This window comes from Diabrotica virgifera, chromosome 9 (genome assembly GCF_917563875.1).
Source record: "Diabrotica virgifera virgifera chromosome 9, PGI_DIABVI_V3a".
NCBI classification, from domain to species: domain Eukaryota; kingdom Metazoa; phylum Arthropoda; class Insecta; order Coleoptera; family Chrysomelidae; genus Diabrotica; species Diabrotica virgifera.
Genome location: NC_065451.1, coordinates 19316230 through 19334823, shown reverse-complemented (window position 1 = coordinate 19334823; position 18594 = coordinate 19316230). Strand labels below are relative to the sequence as shown.

Here is an 18594-nt window from a genome sequence, read left to right as displayed (position 1 = left end):
GTCAATCCAAGCGGTTATTTAAAATTTACAGCAAAAACCGTGAAAGAATGTACTAGTATAGTCGAGGAAATGAAGCTGAAAAAATGGCAAAACCTCGCAATTTTTTCATCCAGCATCGATTTGTACAAAAATTTGGGATTAGGCTCACTACACCCTCTAGTTCATTTTCTATATCGAGCCGTTGTACGCTTTTGGTTTTGTAAGGGTGAAAACTACCCCTAGTTTTAAACAATTATAAAATAACATTTTAAACTTTAATATTGTCAACATTTGGTTCTTATTAGTTACATAATGAATGTTTTATGCTTTAAGATATGCTATCATAATATTTCAACCCTTAAAACCACCCTTGTTGGAGCTATATATATAAAACATTTACTTATCCTAAAAGAATAATTTCGGCTTGCATCGATTTACATAAAAATTTGGGATTAGGATCATCTCACCCTGTACTTCATATGCTATATCATGCTTAAGGGCGTTGATTATTTTTAGGGGTGTAAACAACCCCTTATTTTCAAAAATTATATAAAAACATTTTATACTTTAATATGGGTAAAATTTGGTTTTGATTGGTTAAATAATGATTGTTTTATACTTTAGGATATAATATCATAATATTTCAACCCTTAAAATCACCCTTAATAACATTACAGTTTTTATAAGTAGATATTTTAATAGGTCTATACAGAAAAAAAAGTAGAATTAAAGAATTACAAAAACAATTACACAAAAATACGAATTTACAAATATGTACAAATACAAATACAAATAGTTTTTTAGTCATCTTCCAGTATGCGAACCGGTTCTGTGGTATTATACATACATTGAAAATTATCCATAAGCGGACTATCCGAATTTTTCGAAAAAAAAAATGGTTTTATAAACATAGCTCCTTCATTTTTGTCGGTGAAAAGATTTTTCAAAAATGACTTTGTAGGATTTTTGAAGGGTTATAAACTGTGTAAACTAAATTCCGTAAGATCCCTCAGTTTTTAATTAGGGTGGGTATAAAGGGCTCAAATAAGGGGGTGTTAGCTCGTAAATAGAGGTTTTAAACAGTTATATCTCACTAACTGTCCACTGTAATGAAAATATATGCACAAAGGAGTTTTATTTATTAAAGAAGCTACAATTTGGTAATCTATCGTTTTTTTCGTATCTCCAGTATTTTCGGAGATATTTTGAAGTAAAAGGTGAAAAATGGGAATTTCCAAAAAATTTGTTTTTCTTTAAACTCCAATTTTTCTAAAAATTAGGCCTTTTAAATAGGTCAAACTTCTTGGGTGTATTGATAATACAAATTTAATATAAAAGGAATTACGGAAAGGTGAAGACTAATTTTTAATCAGGAGGGTAGTTAGGGGGTTGTTTTCACTGATTTTTTCATAGAGGAAAGCAGGTACCGACATGTTTTTGATCATAAGTCGTTTACTTTTCAGACTAGAAACTTTTTATTATTTTTTTTAAGGCCTAACAGTGTACTTTAAAGAAGATTATTTAAGTTTTCCTCGAAAAATGCAAAGTTTTTTCGTTATTTTACTTTGAATATTTCAAATTATGCATTTGACGAAAAAAGCTAACTTTTAACATGCCATATCTCGGTTTGTATTGGTCTTACCGATATTACAGAAAAATAATTTGGATTTGGTTTTTTGATTAAATCCATATTTTCGAGGTATTCCCAAAAAACCCTCTAAAAAAGTCGATTTTTTCATCGAAGAACTGTTACTTTCAAGCGCGAATAACTCGAAAAACATTAGTTTTACGAAGAAAATGTAAAAAACATTTTTTTCTTATAATCACTTTTTACATCGATTTACATAGTTAAAATGTAATAAAAAATTCCCGCCCCCAAGATGGGGTGGCAACCACCCCCAAGGTTTTAGAGTACAGCGGCATGATATAGAAAATGATCCTTCGACTATTCCCTACCTTCTGTGAAAATTTCAAGTAAATCCATGCTGGACGAAAAAATTGCGAGCCAAAATGCTTCATTTCCTCGACTAGTAGAGGTATGTGGAAAAAAACATTGTTTCACAGATTTTTATTTTTTCCTTATATTTTATTCCCTTATATTAAATAAAATCCATTAAAAAAATTATATTCATATTTAATTTTTGGGAGGATGTTTATTTGGAACTGAAACATCATACGAACTGATATCGCGAAAATTTCTCAACAAAAATATTCTCGGGACTGATAAAGATAAAATCGTTCACCAACCTCTGAGGTTACTCACCAAAAAATTTATATTATTAGGTTGGCGAATATTAAAATTTGACTGACCAAGTTATTTTAGTAATTGAGAATAAATTAATCAATTCATATGGTCTAAGTGACTCACAACGTACAGAATTCCTGGTGTTGTGCAACACTTACATATTGTACTGAATAAAATGAGTATTGTGCGTTTTGAAATACATATTATGTTCAGGTGAATATTGTTTTCAGTTTGTGTTTTGTGTTTGTTTAATTGGTTGAAAACTGCGCTTAACAAGATAAGTTTTTTCTAATTTTTACTGTAGTTGAAAAATTTCAGTATTTCAGTAATGGATTCGACCGTTACTTGATGGAAATTTATTTTATCTAACAATAAAACATTGAAAACTTTTGTTGTCGATACTTCCACAAAATTTATTATTAGTTAATATCAGTACAGCTGGTTCGGCAGAGTACCTTTCTCAAATAATGTAATTTACTACTACTACTACATTGTTTGATTTGCTTGTCTGGATAATGTTCAGAAGAAATGCGTTCAATGTGCTTCCCCGTTTAGGATTTTGTCCTCTTCAGGATGGGTCTGCAATTTATAATCTCTAACTGAATAGGTTGAGGAGTGGGGAGCTGTTTGTCCCGAGTTGGTCACTCAGAATTAGAATAGAAATAGAATAGAAATATGCTTTATTGTCATGAAAAATTGTACAATTTTATCGACAAAGCTTATAAAAAGTCAAGAAAACAAAACAATAAAAATCCAATTTACTAAAATTACATAAATCGTCAATATTTTTACAATAATAATAATAATGAAGTTAAACAGAAATAATCAATTGCAAAATTTAAATAAATTGTAAATGCATAGTCTACCTAGTAATTATAGTCCAAGCTGTGGGTGAAAAATAGGTCAATTTCAGGATATAATTCAGGAATTTTTGAAACCTACCAGGTGTTGTAAAGGACGATGGCAGGAATAACTTCTACTAAAATGTAACCAAAAATTTTGTGCGGTTTTTTAATTATAACGTTTTTCATTTGTTAAATTTGCATTTTTTAAAGATTTTTAATTTTGCAGCTTAGGATATTCATTTTGGAGAAAAACTTTAAAATCGAAAATTGTAGTAAATAAAAAATCTACAATTTGAGCTATGACAAGTTTAATTTCGTTAATACGTTATTGCAAAACAACCTGCGAAAGGTCCAAAATGGCCATTTTTTACAATTGCATTATTTATTGTAAAAATAACTTTTATGTATTTTTTAGGCTTTAAAATGAAGATCATTCAATACCAAATATAAAAAAAATTTGTAGAGCCCGATTTGTGAACTTGTTGCTTAGATATTATAACTTGTTTATCCCAAGAGGTCAAATGTCCAAGGCTATAACTTTTTGAAAAGAAAATAATCGTACAGAGTTAATCCAAGGTCCACTCTCCTTCTAAAGACTTACATTTTCATATTCTGATGTAAATAAATGCGTATAATATTTTTCAACCTCTTATTTCGGGTTTGAAAATAAGGGGGCAAATTTCGTTATAAACATTTAGAACTGAAGCCGTCCCTGTACACCCTATGAGTTTTTAACTTGCAGGTTATTGTTACTGAAGACAAAATAAAGATTCAAAACAAAATAAAAACTTTCTACGACCAACTGAAGCCGAGATAACTGTTTTTGTTTTCTTAAATTGTAGTGACTTTATTTATAACAATTAAGAAATTATTTCACAGTCATTGACTAAAGAATGACTTATATTATCTTAAAATAAAAATTATTTTAACCGAAAATTACATTTAATGATTAAAAATGATTTTTAAAATTTAGTGGAGATTTATTTTTCGTTACGAATGTAATTTATTGTGACGGTTGCCCTTAGCAACGGTTAGCAATTTATAATACATTGCATCACGGTTTTGGCTTTAAATTTTAAAGCAACGCTTGAATTGACATGAAATTGGGTAGACACATAGATAACACGTCAAAGAATAAAAATGATATTGGGCCTCTGTGTTCTTTTGTCCTGGGGGTGATTTTCACCGCTTATAAGGGATGAAAAAATATATGTTCAAAATAAGTTCGGAAATGGATAAAACCTCTAATTCTAAGTACCTTTTGTTCTATAGCATTTTTTCACCAAGTTAATACTTTTCGAGTTATTTTCGAGTAAATACCTTCATTTTTCAAATGAAAACACAATTTTAGGCGGTTTTTGACATATAACTCAAAAAGTAAGTATTTGATTGAAAAAAACATTTTTAAGAAAAATATAGCAAATTAAAACTTGAAAAAAAAATGATGTATGGATAAACTCTCTAGACCCAGTAGAAACAAAGTTCTAGCTAATGAAAAATAGGTTCATATCCGTCAAATTTCAAAGTGAATTATTTCATAGTGAAATAATCAAAAAATTATGCACTTTTTGGAGAAAAATCTTTATAACTTTTTTAAAGTGTTTAAAAAAACATGTATATCTGTTTTTTAACAAAGTTTGTAGTATTAAAAATCAACAAGTTACGCTCAAAATAAAGTTGATCTCTTTTTTTTTTGTCAAACAAACTCGGGAAAGTCACCCCCTAATTACCATCTTAAATCAAATTAATCGTTACCGCTTCACAAGTTACTTCGCTCGTGTATCGTAATTTATTTATATGACCTGTAAGTATCATCGGTTCAAAGGGCTTGTTAAAAAAATTGGTTTTAAAGCAAATTTGTTTTAATTTTTAATTTTGAAAAAAATGTTTTTTTTTTCAAAATAACTTAAAATTTATTAGTGTGGCCAAAAATCACAAAGAGTAAAAAAAATGTAGTTTTTGCTTTTCCGAATATTTTGGATATTTTGCTTTTTTTGGAAGCAAAAATTGGTTAAGATATGGCTGTTATAAATTTGCATACTCTCGTGATTATTGACTAGTTCAAGTCCTTTTAACTAAAGCCACTTCAAAAATAAGCACTTTGAACCGATGAAACTTACAGACATAAACGACACATACACGAGTAAAACAACATTGTAGTAAAATTGATTAATTTCATTTTTGATGCTAATTAGGGGGAGACGTTCCCGAGTTATTTTGACAAAAAAAAAGAGACTAACTTTATTTTCAGCGTAACTTGCTTATTTTTCATGCTATAAACTTTTTTAAAAAGCAGATATACATAATTTTTTACACTTTAAAAAAGTTGTAATGATTTTTCTCCAAAAAGTGCATGATATTTGGTTATTTCACGCTGAAATAATTCACTTTGAAACGAAGACTTAGACGGATATGAACCTATTTTTCATTAGCTAGAACTTTGTTTCTACTGAGTCTAGCGAGTTCATGCATACACCATTTTTTCAATTTTTAATTTGCTATATTTTTGTTAAAAATGTTTTTTTCGATGAAATACTTACTTTTTGAGTTATTTTTCAAAAACCTCATAAAAACGTGTTTTTTAATGTTGAAAAATGAAGGTATTTACTTGAAAATAACTCGAAAAGTATTAACTTGGTGAAAAAATTCTATAGAACAAAAGATACTTAGAATTAGACGTTTTATCCAATGACTGAAATAATTTCTTAATTGTTATAAATAAAGTCACCACGATTTAAGAAAACAAAAATAATCATCTCGGCTTCAGTTGGTCGTAGAAAATTTTTATTTTGTTTTTAATCTTTATTTTGTCTTCAGCAACAATAACCTATAAGTTAGAAACTCATCGGATGTACAGGTGCGGCTTCAGTTCTAAATGTTTATAACGAAATTTGCCCCCTTATTTTCAAACCCGAAATAAGAGGTTGCAAAATGTTATACGCATTTATTTACATCAGAATATGAAAATATAAGTCTTTAGAAGGAGAGTGGACCTTGGACTAACTCTCTAAGATTTTTTTTTCAAAAAGTTATAGCCTTCGACATTTGACCCCTTGAGATAAACTAGCTATAATATTCAAGTTCACGAATCGGGCTCTACAAACTTTTTTTTATGTTTGTTATTGAAAGATCTTCATTTTAAAGTCTTAAAAGATACATAAAAGTTATTTTTGCAATAAATAATGCAATTGCAAAAAACGGCAATTTTGGACTTTTCGCAGGCTGTTTTGGAATAAAGTATTAACGAAATTAAGCTTGCGATAGCTCAAATTGTAGGTTTTTTAATTTACTACAATTTTTTATTTAAAAGTTTTTCTCTAAAATGAATATTCTAAGCTGCAAAATTAAAAATCTTTAAAAATTGCAAATTTTTTGGTTACATTTTAGTAGAAATTATTCCTGCCATCGTCCTTTACAACACCTCGTAGGTTTCAAAAATTCCTGAATTATGTCACGTTTTTTTTTTCACCCACAGCCTGGGGTATTTAATAAGTTTAAAAGTTAAGCTGCTGCATGTGACACCCAAATATAGACAAAAGTTATAATAAAAATACTATTTGTGCAAAGGGTACTGTAATTTCTTAGTTATTGATTAAGAAAATCTTCTACTGAATAATATGGTCTTTCAGATAGGTAGGCTTTTGTCAGTTTACGGAATTTGGCGAAAGATGCTGCAGATTTAAGTTGTAGAGGGAGATGGTTGTAAAGTTTTTTTGCGGAATATAATATAGATTTCTTTACTAACTCAGAGGACGGGGTCGGCAAATAGACGTCAAACGTAGAATTTCTCGTGAAGCAGTCATGATTAGGTCTTGGTGGAAAGACACGTTTTAATTAATTGATTTTCATAGATTCCAATAAAGATAACCAGGCCAGGCCCTAGGGATTTTGCCGCCCTGGGCAAGATCGGCAACCCCCGCCACCCTTGGTAGACCCATGAGATGCCATATTACCACAGAGCAAAGAAAAGTAAAATCACGGATTTGAATTGCCAAACAGCTTGCCTCATGAGCAACAATTTTATCGTTGTTTTTTTTAGAATGATTTCTACAAGATCATCGTAGATTTCTTTAATTTGGTATCTGATGGGAGTAATTGCATCAATTCTACTTTCCCATCTACATTCACCGGCACAAAATTCCGCCACCTATAATTTTTGATTAAATTTGACAATTTATAATTTTACTATTTGTGCTCCGATTTTCAAGATTCTTGCACTAATTTGTAGGTAGGGGAGAGTAGGGTAAAGTGGAATAGTTAAACTTTGAAATTAAATAAATTTTACAATTTTCGAAATGAAATTTTGTAAAAAACACATATTATTACAGTATAGTTTAAGATCATTATGTCCAAATATAAATTAAGTTAAGTTATTAAATTTTTTGTTATGCGTGGGTTTGTCAGACATTGTCTTTTTTTCACTTTGCCCCGCATGGTTGGGTAAAGTGAAATAGTCTAGAGTACGGTTTGAAATCGGCCTAGCTTCTTACTTGGCGCTTCTTCCTTATTTTCTCCGGATTTAATCTTCAAATTTAACGTAGCAACAAATATTCCGTGCTGCATAGCAGCTTGATTTTGGCAAAGTCCCCCGTTCGCAAAGATTTGATTCCAGATGTCATTGGCTCCACAGACTATTGTTGTTGAGTCGTTGTTCGTTTATAGTTTCGCATTTTACACCTAAAAATACACATATTCTTTTTTAATGGTAGCAATCAAGTATAATTACAAGTGGGGCGAAGTGAAACGATAGTTCACTTTGACCCATCTATTAACATTTCACATTGCCCCAAATGGATTTAAAAGCAAACTTGTCCAGTAAAAATTTTTAACCGTAACCTAACAACCTATATTTTATATAAAAGATAGTTAAGTATGATTGCTTTTGTGTGTTGCTTTCAAAAATATGTTTAGTTAAACAAGATAGAAGAACTAGCAATTACACTCACCTGTAGATTTTACAAATAGTCGTCCAAAAATGTATATATAGTGATATTTTCAATAACATCGACAGACGACCGTTACAAAATGATCGATAAGCACGTACTACTTCTAAACATTGATTGGATTGTAAACAGTGATGGATCCGTTTGCGGAAGAATTTGAAAACGAGCTATTTCGTTTTACCCCACTATTTCACTTTGCCCTTCCCTCCCCTACATGTATTGATATCGTTTGGTATTATTCCGGTAACAAAAAAAACTTTGCTTGCTTGGCATTATACAGGGGTAAATGGAAGCGTTGTATTTTCTCCTAGCTTTAAAAAATTCTGTGGAAAAATGGAAGTGCTGCTTTTGTTTCATAGTCCTGTCCTATTGTCCCGGAGGTATCACTAAAATTTTGTTTTTTGAATTACCCGAATATCTCTTTTATTTTTATTGTAAGAGCTGCACCATTCTTTGTAAATAAAAACACTGATTGGCTCATAAAATAGAGGTTGGATTGATAAGATTAGAATGGCCAGCATGTAGCCCAGATCTCAGTCCTATTGAACATTTATGGGATGAGCTATTCGCCGTCATCCTAGGCCTCCAGAAAATTTTAGTACAGTTACGGACCTGGTAGAGGAATATCGGACTATTCACCAGGTCAGGATAACATCTTTATTCGATGCCAAACAGATTGCGAGCAGTCGTTGCTGCAAGAGGTGGACATACCCGCTATTGAATTGTTTTGTTTTGTTGTTAATTTTGTTTTGTTTTGTTAATTTTATCGCGTTTGATATTTTTAATTAAATGAACCTTGAAAGCATTGTTTTTATTTGCAACTCTTAAAAGAAAAGATATATTCGGATAATTCAAAAAGAATGTGTGTGTACTTTGTACGCACGTAAGAAGTTATACTTCTATTATATGATTTAAACGAAATTAATATACTTTTTATTTATATTTTGTTTAAATATTAAACTAATTTATACTTACTACTTCTCAAACATTTTTATTAGAACAGTGCCAAAAATTAAAATAATAAAAGAATAAAACACACACAAACACATTAAACAAGCCACAAATGATGTCTGAACATTAATTGTCGAAAATTTTTTTAACTAAATACGTATTTTCTGAAAATACAATTATATAATAAATATACTTACAATCATAAAATGTATTAAAAAAAACAAAAAAGAAAGTTTCTATTGGGACTCGAACCAGCGCTGATAAGAGCGGTTGGTATTAGAATTCATTCGCCTTCTCCGCTTAGCCACGGACACTATGTGTCATTCTTTACGAAGATCGACTAACTAAACGGATTAAACTTGTGATATTTTGATATTTTGAAAATTGATCAAATTATTTTAATTTTGAATTGAAATGATTTAGAATTGAAAAAATACAACAAAACATGGAGTAAAAAAACAATATATTAGGTGAATATTGATAGAAATTTTGATGGTAATCAAATTATATAAATAAAAGTATTACATACTATGTATTTTGGCAGATCAAATAGGTAGGTTTATACCCATGATACATTAACAATTATTACGTACCTGTTGCTTTTAAAAACTATTTAAAAGTCACTACAATATTATAAACTTTTTTGTTTCTGTCCTCACAACAATAAAACTAATATATTATACATTTGTTTACCTTTACCTTTACCTCCAAACCACAGCTGCCATATCGGATAATTTTTGACATGTCATTTGAACATCCAATCAGAACAAAGTTATAATGCGCATGCGCCGGGCTGATAGGTTTTAACGTATAAAAAAATTACCCTCTATCGCCGGTAAAGAAGTATAACTTCAAAAACAAAACCTAAGTGATACCTCCAGAATAAGACAAAAGTAGTATGAAACAAAATAAACCCTTCAATTTTTCCACAGAATTTTTAAAGTTATGAAAAAATACAACGCTTCCATTCACTCCCGTATAATGCCATCTAAGCAAAAAAATTTGTTACTGAAATAATAACAAACGACATCAATATATGCACCTACAAACTGATGCAAGAATATTGAAAATCGGAGCACAAATAATAAAGTTATAGATGGTCAAACTAAATAAAAAATTTTGGGTGGCGGAATTTTGTGCCGGTGAGTGTAGTTTCGTAGTTTGTTTCACCTTTCGTAGTTTGAACCACAAAGGTTTCAATGTTAGGCTAGAAATGTGATTTTGCAGTATAGCGCAATGATGAATAAATGCTGCAAGAAGTTGTCAATTTTTGTCACTAAAATGAATAACAAACTGTGAGGCTTCAGCAGCATCGTTCACGACTAAGTTGAGTGAATGGCTAGAACATGGGATAAAAAATGCTCTAGGATTCATTTTCAAAATTCTGTTTTGAACACCTAAGTTCTTCCCTTTCATGTTTTCCCCATTATCATACCCTTGTTCTCCCATATCTTCCAGAGGTATTCCCAGTTCATTCAGTTTTTGCAAAATAACTTCTGTAATCCCAAGCCAGTGGTTTCCAGTACAGGCACAAATGCAAGAAAATGTTCTGCAATTTTAACATTTTGGGAAAAGAAACCTAAATTGACAAAACGTACAACAATAGTCATCTCTTCCACCCCAGAAATATCAGGTGTACAATGTGAAATTATGCTATAATACTGCTCCGATTTCAAAAAGTTTAAAATTTTATTTTTGATTTGGTCATGGAGGAGCTGAATAATTTCGTTTTGAATACGTTTTCGCAAGTAGTAATGCTGCTTGTTACTACCATTCGTTGTTCTCCTAATGTGGCCTTGTAAAACAATCAGTTTTTCCAAAGAGCTTAACAAGCTTTAAAAAATTACCATTGTTGTGATGAAACAGTTTATCACAATATTCACAATTGCCCCTATAATCGGGAAGATTAATTTTAGGGCTTTCTTATGCAGTTTTTGGTTTAAAATTTTGTTAATTGTTTGTTCGTAGTACTTATCCATTGTTTACTGCTATTTACGTAATGGTCAATTCTATCTCGAAGTGTTTTTTGACATGGGAATTTATGTCAATCTATGTTACATAGGTCAATCTGTGTCAATGATGGAGCAAAGGTTGAGATCGTCGTCATCAACCCATACGCGTCCACTGCTGGACATAGGTCCCCCTCAGCTCTTTCCATCTTTCTCTGTTTTGTGCGGCTGGGCTAAGGTTGAGATGGTTTAGGCATATTAAACGTCGATACTCGAGACGTTAATAATCCAATACGAAGAATTGCTGATTTTTAAGTTTCTGGGTGTAGTACTGGAAGAAGACCAAAGAATGCCTGGGGAAACATTCAAGCAGGACTTGTAGGGAAAGGTGTTCGATATTGTATTTACCCAAGATAGATACTTATGGAGGAGTCTAGATAAAAAAGCTACCTGAATTGGGGTAAAGGACAAGAGTTGATGATGAACATCATGTTGTTAAGATATCGTCGCTGATTTGCAAAAAAGTGCCTAGTGACTTTTTATTCAAAAGAGGGGTTATGTGCAAAAATGGTAGGTACGAAGGTTCTACCTATTCTATAAAAAGGGGTCAACTGTATTACTTATTCGCTGGGAAGACACAGTAAACAGCGACACACAAGCCCTTTTAGGAGTCCGTGTATAAAGAAGAGCAGCCACAGACAAGCAAGGGTGGAGGCAAAAAATAAAAGAGGCCAAGGCTCAATTTTGGCTGTAGTGCCGTAGAAGAAGAAGAAGTATTACTTATTGTTGTTGAAATAGTCTCATAATTTTTTGGAAACTGGTTGTGTAAAAAGAAGCTAAGTTTCATTTAGTAAAAATATAAAAATGTTACTTGGCCCCTTTTTGCAAATCAACGACGATATAATATAAGGTTTAATATTGTATGTTTTAAATGTTTCTTTTTATTTCAGAGTCCCCGTCTTTCGGACTCCGACACTTCCGACAGTCACAGTGACGGCGAAGTGCCGACATCTTTATTACCTACCTCGAGGGGGTTGTTAAACAACCACCATCATCACAGGTAAGCTTAAATTATTTTATTTATTTTATTAGTTATTAAGTATAAATAGCATATCAACTAACAGAAGAAAATACGTTAAAATGAGAGGGTGTCGGAAAAAATTTGGGGGGGACACAATAAAATCGAGGAAGTCAGGAAATATCAGTGGCGGCTGGTCAGGGTCGACAGTGCCGACCCACACATTTATGGACACATTATAGATTTTTTTAAATATTTCATTTAATCAGAGTTGATGATATTCGTTTCTGTGAAATAAAAAAATATCTGTGAGATAATACAGACTAAATTTTATTCATTGTTTTTAAAAGAATTCGATCGATTCCATACGTTAAGTGATCCCTGTGCCCAGTGCGTAAGAGACTTTTCAAATTAATGATCCTATAGCCATGCACCCGATTGCGATAGGCCCGCTTCAGCAAGCTGTCCCCAGATTGACGATTTGCTTGTAATAAGAAGCTATGGAATATTAGCCGATAGGCAACCAATTATACATTCCCGTATTCATTTGAATGGCAAGTCCGGCAGATACCAATCTGTCGATCGGTGATCTGCAAACGGCAGCAAGGCACGTACCTAGCCACGTACCTTGCTAGCGCTCCCGGGATGAAACTATGAAATAAATAGGGTTACGTCGTTTAATTATTGATATTGTAGTTTTTTTAAGTTGCCAGGAATTACCATTTAGGGGACAGGATGAATCGGAGCATTCGTTAAATCAAGTTAATTATATAGAACAAATAAAATTGTTTAACAAATACGATCTAGAATTTTGTAATTTACTTTCTGTCTCGAAGAGATTTAGCGGCGTACCTAAAGCACATAATGAAAGAATCAATTAGTAGTTACATTTTAATCCTTTTCAGTAGAAGTAGACGAAACTACTGATAGAGGTAACATGTCATTCACAATTATTATCAATTGTTTTTCGATACGAGTTATGTCTAATATTTATGAGAGGTTTTTAGGTTTTCAGACGTGAGTAGAAGCTATGACGGAATATATTTGGTGTTTTAAAGGACAGATTAAAATTTTTTGATATCAAAAATAAATTGGTAAGGCAAACTTATGACGGCGCTGCCTTGATGTCCGGTGAATTGTATGGTCTCCAGGCAAAAGTTAAAACTATTACACCCCCGCTTTATTTACTCACTGTCATAAGTCATTTACCTCTTTGAAGATTCATAATTTAAAAGTTACGGCAAAGAATTTTCAAAATATCTATTAGACAAGTTCATTAAAAATTATCCATCATTCTTTAATCAAATTAAATAAGAAAATGAAATTTTATATGCTGATTCAAATATTTTCGGAAGGTGGGATAAGTTACAAAATATGTATAATTTTATTAGGTACAACAATTCATTAGGTAGCAATTAATTAGGTACAACAAACTGTTCCCGAAATTAATAAATTATTGTTGTCAAATGTGGGCAAATTCTGCCTCAAATGAACGGGATTTTTCTGGTCTCAAAAGAGTCAAAACGTATTGTCGAAACACCATGAAACAAGAGGGAATGTCAAGCTTGTCTCAAATGTCAATATAAAAAAACTTTTAAAATCTCTCCAAAACAATAATAAATTTTACAATGACGTTATAACCCATTTTGCTACTTCGAAACAACATAGACTAGAGTTAATTTATAAACAAGTTTTAGTTCTAAATTTATAGGAAAAAAAAATAAAAAAATAAAAATAAACAAAAACCAAAAATCTCCTATGAAATTGAAGCCTTTTTATTAGATGACATACCTATCTGAGGGGACAAAACCTTGCCGACCCTGTCCCTAAAGCCACGAGCCGCCACTGGGAAATATTAAAAGGAGACACGATATAATTGGTGGGAGTCTGGAAAAATTAAAAGGAGACATGATAAAACGTGAGGGGCCCAGGAACTAATAAGGTGATATAAACTAGAAGGGAGCAAAGAAAATTTAGAGGGGCACAAAATAAAATAAAAGAGAGACAACATAAAATAGGAGGAAGTTAAAAATAATTATATGGAGACGAGATAAAATAGAAGGGAGTAAGGAAAGATGAGACAGAGTCAGGAAAAATTAAAGGGAGTCAGGAAAAATTAGAGGTGGTCAAGAAAAATTAGAAAAAGGCGACAAAAATAGGAGAATATCAGAAAAAATTAGAGGAGATCAGGAAAAATTAGAGGGACACACAATAAAATAAGGGGGAGTTAGGAAAAATTAGAGGAACCCGATTAAAATAAAGGGACACAGAAAAAATAAGTGGGAGTCAGAAAAAATTGTAGGGAATTCAGATAAAAATTGAGAGAGTTAGAAAAAATTGGAGGGGGTTACGATAAAATCGGATAAAGTAATAAAAAATTGAGTGGATTGACTGTAGATGGCAATTGATTTCATCCCCGTTGCATGGTTACCCGAAAAATCACTAGTCTATCTATAGAAGGTAGACCTTCGATATACCTATATTATACAGGGTGTCCCCGAAAATAGTGCGTTCCTTAAAGGTATAGATAGAAGGCACAATGTAGAGCAAAAAAGTCTTATAACATTTTTTTCTAAATTCAGCCGTTTGACCAAAAAACGAAAATACATTTTGATATGCAAATTGAAGTTTGGCAACACCGTGCAACACAAAAGCTAAAGCACGCTAAAGGTTGACACATTTAAAAATAGTAGGTTTGTAGGTCATTTGTATCTGGTAGGTAGTAAAGTAAAAATGTAAATATCAAACAAATGACTAGTGTTTACATTTTTTCACCCCGTCCTCGTCCCCTCATAACAAACAAACCAAGAATTTGGTTTGTTATTTGACATTGGATGTTTAGGGTAATTTAGTTTTATTCCAAAAGAACAGGTATTTCTTAACAACGAGAAATTTGTAAAGGATACAGAAAGGGTACAATATTTTATGAATTACCCAGAACACTAAATGGAGAGACCTATAAATTTTTTGCAAAATGTTTTGCCGGTACTTCTTGAAGACGTGCAAACACGACGTCAAATGTGGTTTCTTCACGATGGAGCCTCAGCACATTTTTTCAAAGCTGTGAAAAATCTTCTGGATACCATTTATCCATATACCACTATGGATTGATAGGAATGGACTCATTTTGTGGCCACCGTGAGTCCAGAATTCAATGTACATAATGGATTTTTATTTTTGGGGACATTTGAAATAGTTAGAGTATGATAACCGCCATAAAATCCAAACAGAAGCTGAATTACAGAAACTCATTTTTGGTGCGGCAGAAACTATCCGACATAATTTAGTTGACTATGGCATTACTAACAACTGGATTCGTCATATCGATGCATGGTAGCTTTTAACATTTATTATAAAAATTATTTTCAATTAAGTACAAACATTTAATTCAATTTTTAGACCACAAGTAAACAGATTATTGATAGTCGGAGCATAATATAAAAAACTAAATTAGAATAATTATTAATATATAAACGTTAATTGTCTGTTGTATTTAATTTCCCCTGTAAACTATGTAATTCAGTTAAAACCATTACGTTCAACACATTTAAAGCTTAATAAATACATAATACATACTAGTTTACTTAAAAGATAAAGTAGTGTTTCTTATTGTAAATGATTCGACATTTTATCAGTTTGTTTAAAATTATTCCATATTTCAATAGATTTCAGAAAAACATTAAATACAAATCATTTTTCCTAAGAGCATTAATTACATTTTAGGAATTGAACCATAGTTACTTAAGTAAAAGTTATACTTTATGTAAAATTTCGAGCCTTAATCCAAAACCTTAATTAATTCGGATATTCATAGCAAAAATGCCACATTATTGAAGCAAGAAATAATTATTTTGCAGGTAGGTACCTATATCTATAGGGATGTCAACAACCCTAAAAATCACACCTTAAATGGTAAATAAACAAAGGGTTCCATTAGATTACATTTCCATAGTTACAGGTTCATCTACGCTATGTTGCCAGGTCATATAAATTTATGAAAATAAAAATTCACTCATATGGAGAACAAAGTAATTTTTTTGGAAACGGTTAACTTTAGGAAAAAATGTTATAGGACTTTTTTGTTCTAAATTGTGTATTATATCCACACCTTAAAGGAACTCACTATTTTCAGGGACACCCTGTATATCTGGAAGTTCACTGTTTTCAAGGGTGACAGTTGTTTCCGATGACTTTTAAAGTAGTAATGCGTGGACAAACCTGTGTCTAATATTTTCCAATATTTATAGTGTAGTTTTAAGTTTTAACTCATAAGCCACTTTGAATTATATTAATTGCTTAATGTTTCGTAGATCTAACATTCAACAACCGCTCCCGACGCAAGCGGCAATGACAACGATAGAAAACATGTCGATGGCCGCCCTAGCAGTGGCGGCATTATCGGGAGGGCCGAGTCCCGGAGGCACCCCCACGCCCAACCTGCAATTCTACAACCCCACCATTCTCAACCACAACTGGTACCTGGCTAACGTCGCGAGGTCTTTTCAGACAGTGGCGGCGCTGAACGATGTGGAGAAAAGCAACGGAGGGGGTAACATCGCCAGTGGAGAGCAGCCCTTGGACCTGAGTAAAGGGTCCGTGAACAACATCCATACTCAAGAACAGAAGATTCCGACGGGGAATCATGTCAGGTTGTCGTCGTTAGACTCCAGGCATATTTTCAAGTAAGTTGTTTCTTTGTTTTTTTGTTGTTCTTTGACATTATTAATAACACATAGTCGCAACGCTGGGGCATAAGTTGCTCGCCCTTCAGTTTTCTTAAATTAATTTTGTATAACATCAGCAGAAAAAAATGGTTATTTTGGCAAAAAACAGGGGCGACCGTGTGCAATGCATCCCTTGTAAAACCGTTATCGCCGGCCCTGATAATAAATAACGAAGACTATAGATTGGAACTAATATTTTTTAAGGTATTTTATATTATATAAAGTATTTTCTCCGTAGTTTGGTAGTTTAGAGTCATTCGAGTCAGCTCGTCAAACTGAACTATTAACAATATAATGACAAGGTGCATATTATCGGCAGGTTCCATATTACCATCTTCTTACCATCTTACAGCAACATTTAGAGCGTTTTCGAAAGGATAAATGTTTTTCAAGTCTCATCAGTATGGTTAAGACTTGGGTCTATCAACACGATCCTAAATCATAACAAGAGGCTCAAGGGTGGGGTGAAGAACCTAGTTCGTGTTAGCATCAGTTTTTTAGGATGCGAGAGAAATTTTTTTGTGGATTACTTGCAAACTGGTAAAACAATAAATTCTGGATATCTTTTAAAGCTTTTAAATCAGCTGAAGGAAAGGAAAAATTCGTAAAAAATGTCTCGATTTGCAGAAGAAAAAAATAAATCATTTTTCATCGGGGCAATGCACGGTGTCATATATGAGCATTTTAAAAATGACTAAAATCCGTGAATTAGGGTAAGGAAAGGTATGTTGGTGATAAAAATGAAAAATACTAATAATATGGGAATTTGACAACTAAGCCAGAAATAAGATTTACTTTATTATGTTGCTTATTATTTGAAGTAAATGTTTAGAAGAGTTAATTTAACAAGAAATGAATAATAATGATAGTAAATGTCAAATTGACATACAAACTTATGTTAGGTAAGTTGGTGATACTGTAAGGTATATTGGTGATAGAGGTAAGAAGATTTGGTGAAACAACCGCAATTTAAGGAATTTAACTTAACTTGGCTAAATCACGAATTCAATGCAGCTTTTTTGATTGATACTTAGTTTATTGAATGGTTTTATAAAGTTTTATAAAGAAAACAGCAATTATTCCAATAAATATATATGTAACCGTCTCTCACATTCAATAAGAAATGGCTACACTGTCGACTTTCGCACAACGCAACGGTCAAAACAGTCTGTTTACTAAAAGCGGGTGCGCGAATTGCGAAATCGTAATATATTTTTGCCCTGCTTACACTCGTAACAACTTACTAGCGCTATGTCATGAATGTGCTTGCATAGGGAACTTTGTGGTAATCTGATTAAAAATTATCACCAAATTACTTGTATCACCAATATACCTTTCCTTACCCTACATTTCGAATTGTTGGAGCACTCACCGCATCTGACCCCTAGCGACTTCCATCTGTTTCAATACTTAAAAAATTCATGCGGGGAAATCATTTTTCATCAAATGATGATCAACTGTAGAAGCGTATTTTGCAGCCCTTCCAGATCCTCACTTCAGGGATGGAATTCATAAATTGAAATCTCATTGAAACAAGTCTATTTATGTTCACAATATCATCCAAGTTTATGCTCCCACTGCAAATGCAGATGAGCAGAAAATGGAAGAATTCTACCATCAAATAGAAGAAGTGCTAAAAACAACAAAGAAACACGAAACAACAATAATTATGGGAGACTTTAACGCTAAAGTTGGACAAAAGATGACACTTAACATCACCGGAAAGTTCGGCTTGGGAGAGAGAAATCAAAGAGGTGAGCGTCTAATAGAATTCTGCCACGAAAATGAATTCGTCATTACAAATACCTGGTTTCAACTTCCAGAAAGGCGTCTCTACACGTGGAAATCCCCTCAAGATGGACATCAAGGTAAAATAGTACGGAATCAAATAGACTACATCCTAATAAACCATCGATTTCGGAACAATATTAAAGATGTAA

General features: G+C 32.2%; 1 protein-coding gene across 1 annotated transcript in view; it reads left to right on the top strand.

Moving 5' to 3' along the window:
• Nucleotides 1-18594, top strand: part of LOC114331414 (mushroom body large-type Kenyon cell-specific protein 1) — a 511943-nt gene that overhangs the window by 415870 nt on the left and 77479 nt on the right. Inside the window, exons 3-4 of the mRNA XM_050660952.1 lie at nucleotides 11863-11972; nucleotides 16241-16612. Coding sequence (XP_050516909.1) covers nucleotides 11863-11972; nucleotides 16241-16612 — 482 coding nt within the window. The remainder of the gene's footprint in view (nucleotides 1-11862; nucleotides 11973-16240; nucleotides 16613-18594) is intronic.